This window comes from Rhipicephalus sanguineus, chromosome 1 (assembly GCF_013339695.2).
Source record: "Rhipicephalus sanguineus isolate Rsan-2018 chromosome 1, BIME_Rsan_1.4, whole genome shotgun sequence".
NCBI lineage: Eukaryota > Metazoa > Arthropoda > Arachnida > Ixodida > Ixodidae > Rhipicephalus > Rhipicephalus sanguineus.
Genome location: NC_051176.1, coordinates 283,806,469 through 283,820,599, shown reverse-complemented (window position 1 = coordinate 283,820,599; position 14,131 = coordinate 283,806,469). Strand labels below are relative to the sequence as shown.

General features: G+C 47.7%; 1 protein-coding gene across 1 annotated transcript; it reads right to left on the bottom strand.

The window, feature by feature from the left end:
- Positions 1 to 95: 95 nt before the first annotated feature.
- LOC119379153 (ribonuclease P/MRP protein subunit POP5) lies at positions 96 to 622 on the bottom strand. The gene has a single exon (XM_037648351.2). The coding sequence runs from the start codon at positions 589 to 591 to the stop codon at positions 115 to 117; it is 477 nt and encodes a 158-aa protein (XP_037504279.1). The 5' UTR covers positions 592 to 622; the 3' UTR covers positions 96 to 114.
- Between the last annotated feature and the right edge of the window lie 13,509 nt (positions 623 to 14,131).

Genomic DNA, 14,131 nt, shown 5'->3' with positions numbered 1-14,131 from the left:
TACACAAGTTGAGCGTGACAGAGTAAAAAGGATCTCGTCCGGCACAGCTTTCCAAGCAACAAGCGCATATCAGTCACAACGAGAGTTATAGAGGCGGCAGCTGAACTTCTGTATTCAGCTTGGGCGCACGCCACCTTTTGTCTGCAGCAAGTTGTACACTTGGGCAATCTTTTCCTTGACTTCACGTTTTGCTTCGACGCTGTCGCACCTGTTCAAGACACTCTGCATGACGCTACAGTCGTACTTCTTCAGGTATTTCAAACATGACCTGATGGTTCCTGTGAGCCTCAGAACTCTCAATGTCACCGCTTCGTCCTTGACCTTCTTCACAAATGGAAGTGCTGACAAAGTCAAAGTGTGCGCGCCTCTGCGGGTCCGCAGCAAAAAGACACGTGTGAGGGGGTTGAAGAACTTGATGGCGAGGTTAAACTTCGTGACGCCGAGACCGAAATTCCCGTGCAGGAAATGCACAGCATTCCTCACGCACGCGTAGATGTCTTTTTCAGTGACGGGAAGCTGGTGAATGCGTGGATTTTGCCAGTCTTTCCATAATATTTCAACCAAAACATACCGGTGTTTCAGACGCACCATGTTTGACAGCGATGGTAACGATGGCAATGCCGCTCAGCCAGTTTATTGATTCTATCGTGGCATTGGTAAGCGTGTTCAAATACTTTTTTTCTCGTAATACACCGGTTTAATTGGCAAATATTAACAAATTTTTATTTTTGGCTAAATAAAGGCTATACTTTATGTGTGCTCACACACGGCCGGGCTAGACTGCACGCGCGCGCTCGCTTCTTACGGCCTGCGCATCGGGTGCAGTACATGCCTCTCGCCGCTGCTCTGAGGGGGGCGCTGCGACCCTGACCCTCCTCCGCCGCTCCGTGCAGCGCGCGCAACGCCGGCACATGAGCTCGGGCGCGCTTCTTCACTCACCGCGCGTTGTAAAACAAGTTGCCTAATCGTTGAAGACGCACAAATGGTTTATTTTGACTTCTTATATGCGCAACGTGCATCGAGCTTAAGCTTATCCACGAACGTATAAATGCAAGAGCCGGGAGTACAGCTCTCCGCCATCAAACGTGTAGACATTCTGAGGTTTAGAAATAAATATTTATTGCTCGTAAGCACTCGCAAATAGTTGAACCCTTTCAAGTGAAAGCTTTTCCGGACTTCACAAATGTCTCGTTCACAACCTAAAATGCTACCTGGTCGGCTTGTGTGCGTAGGTAGAAGGCTTGTCGTTTGCGTCAGTCAGTTGGTTTAAGTGATTGACGAGGAAAAATCTTAGGAATTTTTCGGCTATGAGATCTGCGGATCGTCGGGAATGGCTGTCGTCAATGCCTTCAGGGCAGCTTAAAATGGGAGCGCGTTGCAAGTAGGGCTGGACTGCTGTTTCCAAAACTTCTAGCACATTCCTGCGTGGCAGGTGTTCAGAGGCCTTATCGAAAAAAGACCACTATCTTGACCAAAAGAGCCAGAAACTCAGGCCTCGGGTAGTGTAGTTCGTTCCTGTCGTGTGCTCGCAGTAGCTTGTACAGCTGATGCTGCCTGTTGTTGGTCGTCAGCAGCGCAGCGCAAGAGTCATATCCGAGGTCTGTAATAATAATAAGCGACGAGGAGAGTCTGAAAAGTGCGAGCGATTTGAGCGGTGCGAGAGCGGTTGTGCGTATGCGACTTTGTGTTATGAGTTTTCCGTTGTAACCAAGTTGTTGAGAATTAAATGTAAACTTCTTTTTCCCTTTTAACTGTGTGTCGTGCGTTGCGTTTTCTATTGTGTCTTATTTTACGACCCAGCCATCCTGACGCTAACAAAAGGAACGCGAAAGAGCTCGGGGTCCCCGCAATTAATGTTTCCAGGTGGTGTTAACACCTTCTCTCTCTAGTCCTCTCTAGTCCTCTCTTTATTTTTTTTACTTTCTTTCTCCCTATACGCAGTTATTTTCAACCCTTAGAGATACAACTCACGTACGTGTTTCAAAGAGCTGTCAAGCTGCAGACTGCAGCTTTTAGCCCTGAAAACCACTCCAAATATATTTCGAAAAATAAAGAAATAGAAAATAGCTAGCAAGGGGAAGGCGTGCTCGTTATTTATGTAAGCGACCTCTCTTAATTGCGGCCTCGTTGTCCAACGAGACCAAGGGCCAAAGGTATTTGATGCTCTCTGCTTGCAGAACAGGTGCACCGTTGTTTATATCTCTCTCTGATCGTTGCCAGTGCTTCATGCCTCCTGCATTATGCCTCATGATGGTTAGCGCAAACGCAACACGGACGAAAAGAAGAAAAAACGACACAATTGAGCGCTATCTATAACAACTGAATGTTTATTGGAAAAATCACAAGTATATATGTCTAAGAAAGATAACTGCGTGAGCTGCCCTTCTATCGCTTTGATTGATGAGGAAGTGTCTTTCCTGGAAAGGGCGTAGTTTTGTTAGCATACACGTTTTTATCTGTCAATTATCTTTGGCGCATGTGCGGGTTTGTTGTTTTTCTCTTTCTTATACATATATATTTGTGATTTTTCCAATAAACATTCAGTTGTTAGATAGCGCTTGTGTCGTCATTTTTTATTCTTTTCGTCCGTGTTGCGTTTGCGCTAACCATCGTGAGCAATTTCCAACTCGCCCACTTCGCTACCCTCCTGCATTATGCCTCGTTAGCCGATTCTTCCGTAGTTTTACTGAGTTTAAGCTTGTATTATCCACGAGCACATGCATACCGACATTATGCGGAGAGCCGTCTGATAACATTAGTTTTTTTTAAAGGAGACGATCCTCCCTCTACCCCTGACTTCTTGAATAATCCTCCTCCCCTTTCTCCGTCGAGAACCCCCCTTCCGCGGTTTCACATCGAGCAACGCTCTTGTGCCAAGTGCGCGGCGCAGGAGATGCACGGTCAGGGTCGCAGCGCCCCTACCGCCGACGGGCGGCGAAACATACTGAGAAACTCTCCCATTGCTTTCGCGACGGGTGAGAAGGCCGTAAGGAAAGGAGCGCGCGTGCGGTCTAGCCCGGCCGTGGCTCACAGTGGCGTATCAACTCGTTCGCGAGGGGGGAGCTGGCGTCGCTCACTCTGTCCACCGCGCGCGCGTGTGTGTGTGTGTGTGTATATATATATATATATATATATATATATATATATATATATATATATATATATATATATATATATATATATATATATATATATATATACAGGGTGTCCCAGCTATCTTTAGCCAAGGGTTAAAAAATACAATATTAGAGGCAGGCGAGTGAAATTACTTGCAAATTGCTGACAGCCACCTTGCGCACTACAGACAATTTTTTGTTTTGTAATTAACTAATTTGTTAATTAGGACGATTTAACTAAATTGCTAAATATTGACTTTAGGCAAGAAATGCTGCTTGCAAAGTTCGAGAGCGTCTTCAGAAACCCCAATCGCATCATTTGCGATAAGCTGCAAAGAAAGCCCGCGAAATACAAAAAGAACCACGTGACTAGCGCGCTCGCGCGCCGCGAGGATGCTGCCCTCAGCCGTGGTTTGAGCGAACGAAATCAACTGCGGCCGCGACTCGGCGTCTCCGTTGCAGCGGTAGGCCGATAAGTTACAGGTGGTTTCTTGGCCCGCGCTCCATGCCGCGCTCGCTACAACTTGCACCGTCACGCGCGCAGCTGGCTGGCAACGGGCCAAGAAACCACCGCCCACTTATAGGCCTACCGCTGCAACGGAGCCGGCGAGTCCCGGCCGCAGGTGATTTCGTTCGCTCAAACCTCGGCTGAGGGCAGCATTCTCGCGGCGCGCGAGCGCGCTAGTCACGTGGTTCTTTTTGTATTTCGCGGGCTTTCTTTACAGCTTGGAAAAAATGGTATACGTGAGACTTTCTTTATCGCAAATAATGCAGTTGGGGTTTTTGAGGACGCTCTCGAACTTTGCAAGCAGGATTTCTTGCCTAAAGTCAATATTTAGCAAATTAGTAAAATCGTCCTAATTAACAAATTAGTTAATTACAAAACAAAAAATTGTCTGTAGCGCGCAAGGTGGCTGTCAGCAATTTGCAACTGATTTCACTCGCCTGCCTCTAATATTGTATTTTTTAACCCTTGGCTAAAGATAGCTGGCACACCCGGTATATATATATATAGAGAGAGAGAGAGAGAGTAGAGAGAGAGAGAGAGGGAGATAACTACAGTTGCTCTCAATTTGACGTGATCTTTTATATTCATATAGACGATTAAGTGATTTTCTTTTCAAAACTGTTGTCTGAAATCAAGGAAGAATATGCACAAATTCAGATTGTGCAAGCTTGTCTGCCCTATACCGCAAAAACACAGTAGTGTTTAATAACATTTTTGAAATATTACCGTCATGTTTAAAAAGTACAGCCACATTTAACCTGATCTTCATTTGAGCATATCTGAAAACTTCACAGTCTCAGTTTGGCGTTATAAATACGGCTGAGTATGAAGAAACTGCTATGACTCTGCAGTACCTTAAACTCTCACTTATTAAACAAAACATTGGCTGACAAAGCACGGTACTTCGCAGAAGTCTTCAGGATAAGCCGAGTACGAATTTCTTTACTGCTAAAGCCCTCTAATATAACGTATTTCTGAAGAAGAAGACCAAGTTCAGTCGATTAATATTTGTGGAAACCACATTGAGCTGGTTGTGTATAGAAGATTATAAATGACTACGAATTTATATACTAGGTGTCGTTCCTGCCATATCCTACTTTTCCTATTTGGGGTGGGGGATGGACGGGAAAGCGATGCCCTTTACTGCTCTCCACCGGTTCCTCGAATCAAGTAGCGTATACGCAAACTGTGTAAGCTCAATATTTTCTTTGAAAAAAAAAGTGTGGGTGATTTTAAACTATCCCGCATTGTTTCCTTCTGTATAAGTCGTTAGCAGCTGTTAATCATTGGTCAAAATTTTCTGGGTCATGCTCACAGCACCTGCTCGTAACACGACGCAACAAATGACGCGTATATGTGATACACCATGTAATTACCACTTGCGCATGACCGCGTAGAAAAAAAACCATTTTCATTGGTCGTTGGTTCTTCGCTAGCCTTTGCTAGCAGTGCACCACGTGCTGCCACGCCGGCGACTTCACGAAGCACACGGATGCGGCGTGACCAGGGGCGTAGCCAGAAATTTTTTTCGGGGGGGGTTCAACCATACTTTATGTATGTTCGTGCGTGCGTTTGTATGTGTGCGTGCCTATATACGCAAGCAAAACTGAAAAATTTCGGGGGGGGTTGAACCCCCCCAACTCCCCCCCCCCCCCCCGTCACATCCAGGCGTGCCATATCCCTGCCACAGAGAAGTTCCCCTAATCGTCTATGGCTTGCGCATCCTGCAATGAGCCGTAGCGGAGTACGTGGGTTGGGTTGTAGACGCTACGCGCGTGCGCGCTCGCCAATTTTTGCTTTTTTTCCCATGCGCCCCGTTAAAAGGAAATTGAAACAGGAGTATGCTGGGAATGCTACCGAGCACAACGGTTACGGCCGGGGACTTCACAAGGCATTGCCTGCGGCGCCACCTACAGGCATATGCCACCCAGATCAGCGAGTAGCCCAGGGCCAGTGGCGTAGTCAGGGGGCGGCACACCGGGCCCGTGCCCCCCTCCCCCCTAATTTTTTCCCCCGTGGGATACAAAGCACAAAATGACACTCAACCACACTTATCTGCCCAGACCCCATGTTGGATCAAAAAGGTCCCCCCTTCCCCCCCCCCCCCCCCCCCCCCGAAAAGAATTTCTGCCTACACAACTGCCCAGGGCATGCCTCCACAGCCCCTCGGATCCCACAGCAATGATTCACCCGAGGGGAATCCTCCATCCTCCAGCGTCTTCGGATCGGCTGCATATGGAAGGGAGACCGACGCTACCGGCTAAGCTTGGCGCCATCTCCAGCCTGTACATCTTGCGATGAGCCGGAGTCTCTTGCGCACCTAATGCCGGCCTGTCCCGCCCGTAGCCAGCAGAAACGCCACCTTCAACTGGCTTAACGCACCTTAGCGTCCGGTAGTCGGGAGGACCTGCTCTTCCTGGGCTCCCGAGCCGTGCTCCCGTACGTAAGGGCTGCAGAAGTTAGTGCCATCATATCTGTTTATAAATAAAGAACCACTTTCTCTTTCTTGCAGGCGCTAGGCGCGCTCCCTTTTATTATTATTTTTTCTCCATGCCTGCATGGCCATAATGCTGCACTTTGACCAATGGCGGGACAGCTAGATCGACTGAGTAAAGATGTGGGGCTCCCCCGCCTCCACTGAGCACACGCCTATATGGAACGCTGTGCTAACGCCACACTTATGGAAGCCTAGAAAGCTTCTTGCAAGCATTCTTATAAACTTTCCGCAAAAGCTTTTATGAACTTCGTAAGATATTGATTTTTTGTGCATAACAGCTCGCTGATGAGTTTAACAACTCGTAAGCGTAGGCAGCTGGGCTAGTTGGTTTTGGTTAGAGCTCTGTAACATATACGATAACCAGGACACGGAGGCGAGAAAGACACCAACAATATCAGTTGGTTTCTGGTGATGCTGGCGTCTTTCTTAATGGCCAGTATAGTAATAACTTGGCCGATGACCCGACAAGGGCTGAGGAACCTCACTCCTTTAGAACAGATTCCCATAGCTTTACACACACGGGCTGGGCAGAAAATACCCAGGGTGGACTCCATCAGGGTCCTCGGACTCCTGCTAGAGTCCAAGGGGGGCAACTCACGGACTATAGCCCGCATCACCTCCAAGACGGAGAACATGCTTGGGCTCATACTCAGGGTTTCGAACCGCAGGGGTGGGCTGAGCGAGAGCAATCTCTTTCGGCTCTATCATGCATTTCTCATGAGCCACATCAGAGTCCAAGCATTGAAGGACTCTGGCCACATTAATTATGTCGCTTCGGCGTTGCACTGGTCCAAAAGGGAATAGGTAAAAATTGATACACTAATGCGCAAAAGCATAAAGCGAGTTCTAGGCTTGCCTATCCACACCAGTACCGAGAAGCTCCTACAATTGGGCATACATAACTCCCTCTCGGAGGTGATCGAGGCCCAGCAGATGGCTCAGGTCGTGCGACTATCGTCCTCGCGGGCTAGTAGGCGCATCCTGGAGTCCATAGGCTGCGGTCCGACGGAGACTACCCAGCGTAATGTGACACTACCACCTTTGATCAGAGGCACGTTTCTGGTAGCTCCACTTCCAAGAAATGTCCACCCACAATACAATGTAGGGCGCCGCATAGCTCGGGCTCGTTCTTTATTAAAATCGGTTGCAGACAGTCCGGATCTCGCGACCTTTGTCGATGCAGCCCAGTACGGGCGTTCGGATCGCTTCGCAGTGGTCTCGGTCGATCATAGTGGCACACTCCTATGCTCTGCCTCGGTTAGAAAGGTTTCGGCAACGGTGGCTGAGCAAATCGCCATCGCCATAGCAATGAAGGACCCATCGCGTCCAAATGTCTTTACAGACTCGCGTTCCGCAGCTAGGGCTTTCGCCTCTGGCTCGATCTCGCGTGAGGCAGCGGCCATCCTCGGCTGTGAGGGAGCTGTCGGGTTTCACACCATAACATGGTTCGCGGCCCACATGGGGGCCAACGTACATCCCAATGTCCCCAACGTCAATGAGTTTGCCCATGACCGTGCGCGAGGTATCGCTCACCGCGGCGGTCCCGGTGAATTCGCAGGTGGGGACGGCGGAAGATACGGAGACTCGCTACTCACTTTCCACGAGATCATGACTCATTATCATCTATCTCGGAGGGCTTTTCCACTTCCTCATCCTAAACTTACTCGACCGCAATCATCGGCCTTCAGGATGCTCCAAACGGGGTCTTTCCCTTCGAGGGGCAGGTTCAGTCACTTCTCGCCCAACATCGAACCGCATTGTCCGGACTGCGGAGAGGCGTATTGCTCATTACCTCATATGCTCTGGCAATGTCCTGCGTTACGTGACGCAGAGTTCAACAAAGAAGAGGACTGGGAGGAAGCCCTTAACAGCGGCGACCTCTTGGTTCAACTTCGGGCTGTCCAGAGGGCCTGCGAGAGGGCGGAGGGCCACGGTCTTCCGGTCCCTACGTGGGAGCGGCCCGCGATTGCTACGGATTCCCCCTAAAAGGGGGCGTTACAACGCAGTTCCTCAGGACCTGAATAAAGTTCTCTGCCTGTCATAGAGACTATTCCAATCAGTGAAGGTGGGTGACCAGCGGAGCTGACGGGCGCTTTTGGGAGCTGTCCAATTTTTTTTTTTATCTGCAGTTTATCGTCCCAAAACCACCATATGATTATGAGAGACGCCGTAGTGGAGGGCTCCGGAAATTTCGACCACCTGGGGTTCTTTAACGTGCACCTAAATCTAAGTACACGGGCCTCAAACATTTTCGCCTCCATCGAAAATGCAGCCGCCGCGGCCGGGATTCGATCCCGCGACCTTCGGGTCAGCAGTCGAGCGCCATAACCACTAGACCACCGTGGCGGAGCGGAGCTGTCCAATGCGTCAGCGCCGAATTTTAATGTAAACTGCGGCCTTCCCTAGAACGCTGTTTTCAGGCGGCTTCGGAATTGTGTCTTTCAAGCGTTCTTCAGCTTCTTGAATGGCTCCTTAAAACGCATGGTGAAACGCATGTTTGTCATCAAATTTTCGCAAAGCCAGAATTTTCCTGATGTGTGCACTTCTCCATGTAGGCTTTACATGTACTGCAGAGGGCTTTTATTGCGTTTATTCCACCACCGGATAACAACAGGCAGTATATCCGCGACAGGCGCGCCGCCGTATAGTGGCCAATGGCGAGACGGCAACCGCTGTTGTTGTAAGTGCATAGCACTTTAGGCGCCCAGCCTGTCGTTCATCCGTAGATCTCATGTGGCGTGACCACGCTCAAAATCAAGTAGTCAATACAGGCATAAAACAAGGCTAGCAATGCTCAAAACCGGGTTAAAATAAATGCACAAGGTCTAAAATAATATAATTAACAGAAAAAAAAACAAGAATTAATCGCTATAATTATGCTTGCCTCAAACATTGACGTCATCGACGGTTTGGTAAACGGAGCAGTGAGAACTCCACGAACGGGAATCGCTGGGTGCCAGTGCTACGCACTTCCTGAGGTTTCACAGTAGTGAAGCTGCATTTAGTGCAGGATTTAGAACTACACCAATCGCTACACTTTTCTTTTTGGCTTACACGGTTTACGCGCTCGGTCTACATACGCAGCAATCCATTGGAAACTATAGCGCATAACAGCTCTGCTGTAAAATAATTGAAATTTCTAGCAGCTGCCCTCAGTTTAGTGGCATATGTAGATGTACACATGCAGACGAGAACAGGAGATAAGCTCTTTGTTACTGTTATAACACGTGTCATATAAATATATGGACTAGAATATATAAATGCTGGTTTGGCATTAGAGCTGTGGTTCCTGAAAACCAGCAAATAGTACATAATTACAAAACACCACAATTAAAACGGAAAACAATACGAGCGAACTGCCACACCATGGACGGTGAGAAGTGATATATCAGTCCGAGCAAGTTGGCCGGCTGGTTGTTCCTATTATTTGGCGCACCCCACCTCGGGAAATTGGCCATTTGGACGGTGCCTTGTTCGCAAAATTGATTAGCTTGATGAAATAATAGGTTTATAAATCAATAGTTATGGGGGACGCCGTAGTGGAGGGTTCCGGAAATCTCGACCACCTGGGGTTCTTAAATGTGCACCTAAATCTATAAGTACACCGGCCTCAAACATTTTCGCCTCCACCGAAAATGCGGCCGCCGGAGCCGGGATTCGATCCGGCGACCTTCGCGTCAGCAGCCGAGACCACCGTGGCGGATCCTATAGGAAATTGTAACAGAATCGATAACGCCATGCAAAGGCACGTAAAAAAAATTAATGTGCAATGAGCAGTGATGGAAGCGACATTTTGATTTTTGGAGCACACTCTGGAGCAGAAAAAATGCTAGTTTGGATCAACTAGTGACATTTGGGGGGCAGATGGCAAAATATTCCAAACGGCTCCTGGAGTTTAAAGCATTATTTAAGCATCTCATAAGTATTATTACTTATTATTAAAGATACTGCACATACAATTGTCACTGCAAATTGCAACAAACAAGTAATTAAGCAGATGGGTGGTCACTGAACATAAAGTAAGGTGAGCTCTTGATGTTCAAGATGAGCTCTTGAAATATCGGGTACTTGTGACAAAAATGATATAAAACTGATGAAGCGGAGCCCCAAATTATAGCAGAAACTAGAATCACATAGAGCAGTTTATAATCGGTAACAGAGCAAAAAACTGTTATTTTCATATTTCACCAAAATAGCCTGCATTTGAAATTTCAAAAAAGAAAAAAACAAGGCAAGAAACCAAGTTCGGACTGGTTGAAAAAACAGCCTTGCCATTTCTTGTGGCAAAAATGAGGTCCGAAATGACAAAGTGATAAATGTGATCAGTCACTCATCACAGTCCTCCCACCAGCAGTTAGTAATCAGTAAGATATCGAACTAATCTCACACACATTTTACCAAAATAGTCTGCCTGTCATGTACAGCTACATACAGCTAAGTCGGAGACATACCAACAATGCCAGTACTTGTGACATTGTCGATATGCTAGTATGGAGCTAGTATAGAAACTCCATACTAGAGCACTGCACGGGCCCGGGCCGGCCCGAAAGCCCGGGCGGGCCGGGCCGGGCCGTCCGAAGCGTTTTTCGGCGGGCCCGGGCTGGGCTCGGGCGTGAAAGTGCGGGCCCGGGCCGGGCCCGGGCTTGAAGCCACGGGCCTGAGCCGGGCCCGGGCCGGGCCTGGGCTTGAAGCCGCGGGCCTGGGCCGGGCTTGAGGCTGCGGGCCGGGCCGGACTCGGTAAGTCGGGCCTTCGAGCGCACGCGAACGTTATACATTGCATGGTCTAAGGTATACTGTGCCAAGCTGAAGTGACACGTGCAAAGAGCTGGCTCTTAGTAAAGCTTAGCAATAAAAATAGAAAAACGGTTGAAGTGCTATTTTTTTTTCACCAGTATAGATATAGATTGGAACTGTATATTTCCACTAACGTTTCGTCTGCTGGACCAGACTTTGTCAAAGTAACAAGTACATCGTGGTGGGTTTCCTTACAAACACGCCAGATCACATATATATATATATATATATATATATATATATATATATATATATATATATATATATATATATATATATATATATATATACAGGGTGTTTCAGCTAAAAAGCACCAAGTATTAAAAAATTAAACATAGGTGGTACGCACCTCCAATTGGTTCAGTATTGTTCTGAGCCATATAGAGCACATGAGAATATTTTTTCCAATCCACCAAGCTCGGTAATTAACAAAGATTGCTTAATGAACTTTTTAAATAGTAACTCAAGAGAAAATTTTTCACTACAAAAGTTGTAGCCATTGTTCAGACACATCGAATTTTTTAATCCATGCTAAGATAACTCCCCTGCCTAATTTTTTTCCGGCATTTCTTTAAAGAGCGCGAATTTTAAAAAATACCACGTGACTGCCGCCCAACGCGCGGCGCTTTTAGTGCCCTCAAATGTAAGTTGAACGAATTATCAAAGGCTGCTCCGCGCACGAAGGTCGATTGAGCAGGCTACCCGTGACTGCGATGGACGCAGGGGCGGATCCAGGTGCCAACTTTGGGGGGGGCGGTTTCTTCATCTGACCGGGGGGGGGGGGGGGGAGTGGTAGGGTAGGGATGAGGAGACAGACAGGCATTGCAGGCAGGGGGGGGGGGGAGGTGGCACAGGCTTTGGGGGGGGGCGATCGCCCCTACCGCCCCCCCTCTGGATCCGCCACTGGATGGACGCCAGTTGATGAGAGGGGCTTACCGTCTAAAGAAATAAAGATCTACGAAAGAGCGGCCGCCACGTGTGAGTGAACCTTTTATCTCGGTCCTGCACCACGCTGTCACCCTCGCCCCTTCCAATTTGTTTCTTCATTGGTGCGAAAAAAGAAAAAAAAATGCCTACCCTACATCAAATGCTACCTACGGTCTCATGTAGCATTTGCTCCGCGGCTGCCGCGTTTTTGTTGAAGAATTTTTATTTGTTGTTGTTGAAACGGTATGCTCATTTTGTCGTTTAACGTCCATCGCAGTCACCAATAACCTGTTACACCGATGTTCGTGCACGAAGCAGCCTTTCATAATTCGTTCAACTTACATTTGAGGGCACTGAAAGCGCCGCGCGTTTGGCGGCAGTCACGTGGTATTTTTTAAAAAACGCGCGCTTTAAAGAAATGCCGGAAAAAATTAAGCAGGGGAATTATCTTAATACAGATTAAAAAATTCGATGTTTCTGAACAAGCGCTACAACTTTTGTATTGGAAACTGTTCTCTAGAGTTACTATTTAAAAAGTTCATTATATGGCAATCTTTGTTAATTGCCGAGCTTGGTGGATTGAAAAAAATATTCTGACGTGCTCTATATCGCTCAGAACAATACTGCACTAATTGGAGACGCGTAGCGCCTATGCTTAATTTTTTATTACTTGGTGCTTTTTAGCTGAAACACCCTTTATATATATATATATATATATATATATATATATATATATATATATATATATATATATATATATATATATATTAACAGCACTAACAATGAGCCAGATCACGGTTGTTCCCATGGGAGGAATAAAGATTTCGGTCTTTTATTCTAGGTTGACACGTACGGTACATTTCATTTATATTCCTTGGCATTACGTGCCAAAACCACGATATGATTACGAGGCACGCCGTAGTAGCACCGGATTAATTTCGACCACCTTGAGTTCTCTAACGTGCACCTAACTTGTATATAGACGGGGTGTTAGGTTTCGCCGCTCATAAGTCGATCCTGCAGACGGGACGGCGCGGCACTGTACGTCGTACAAAGCTTCTTTCTCGGCTCCCTCTCTGCGTGGTAACGGAAGGCAAACTGCAGGGAGCAGCTCGATACCCCGATGGCCAGCATGGGTTGCGGTCAAGCGACCGTTCTCAGAGGTCGGCGGCCCGAATGTGTAGGAAAATGAGGAGGACATCCCCTGCTCTATGCCGTCGCTCGAGGCGACGGTATGCGTGACCCCAACAACGACCGACATGTGCTTTCGCAACAATGCAAGGTCGAATGCGTGGGAGGCAGGGTCACGCAAACGCCTTTTCTTTCCCGGAACCGTTTAACGACTGGAACCGCGAGTTCAACTCGATGAGTATGGGAAAATGGCGTGGATGCACCAGGGCTAAGATACAGGTGTTTCGACCGTGAGAATCCCTGAGAGCGTGGGATAAGGAGAGGGAGAGCCATGATGGGAAAGAGTGCCAAAACGCCTGTCTGCACTGTAAAGACACTGCTGTCGAGATTAGGGACAGCCCAGTAGGGAGTGGCTTAATCTGAGGATAAACGGATTGGATAAGGGAATGTCGAGGCGGACCACCAGTGGCCACCTCCCCTTTTCTTTGTTACCGCAACGTACTTAAGACTGGACGGAATTCGTTTCCCTTCAGTCTAGGCTGTAATCACTTAACTGATCGATCAGTAAGACTCCGTACGATGCAACTTTTGTCTGGGCCGTAACCACTCGGTGGTCGAACAGTGAGACTCGGTTCTTCGTATGTAGTAACAGTGTTCTAGGCTCTAACTTAAGAAAAGTTAAGTAGAAGAGTAAGATGCTGTTGATGTCTATGTTATCATCAGTGTGCTTCGGCAAGATGTACATATGACTGTAAATATTTCGCTGCAATATACCTTCAAGTTTTTATTACCTCCAACCTGCCCCCTGCTTCATCGACGTCGATCATCTCCTTGACGGGACTTCAACCCACATCAAGAAGAAAACGAACAAGGAAAAACATAACTCGGGGGTTCTTGCATTTCGCCCCCATCAAATTGCGGCCGCCGTGGCCGCGGGAATCGCACCCGCGTCGTAGGACTTAAAACTCCGGCGATTTTTTGGCCATGTCAAAGTAATGGTGCTTTTATGTTCCTGAGACGCTCCTGTTACGGGCCCGATAGCAGAAATACTCGGCAAGTTGGAGAATAATTTTAAATAAGCAAAAAAGCGCAACACCGAAACCGAAACCCAACCGAGTGTTCTGTCTACGTATGACGTAGACGTTGTTACGAACGAAC

Excerpts from the sequence above, each read along its gene's own strand:
- LOC119379153 (XM_037648351.2), bottom strand. The coding sequence starts at position 591 with ATGGTGCGTCTGAAACACCGGTATGTTTTGGTTGAAATATTATGGAAA.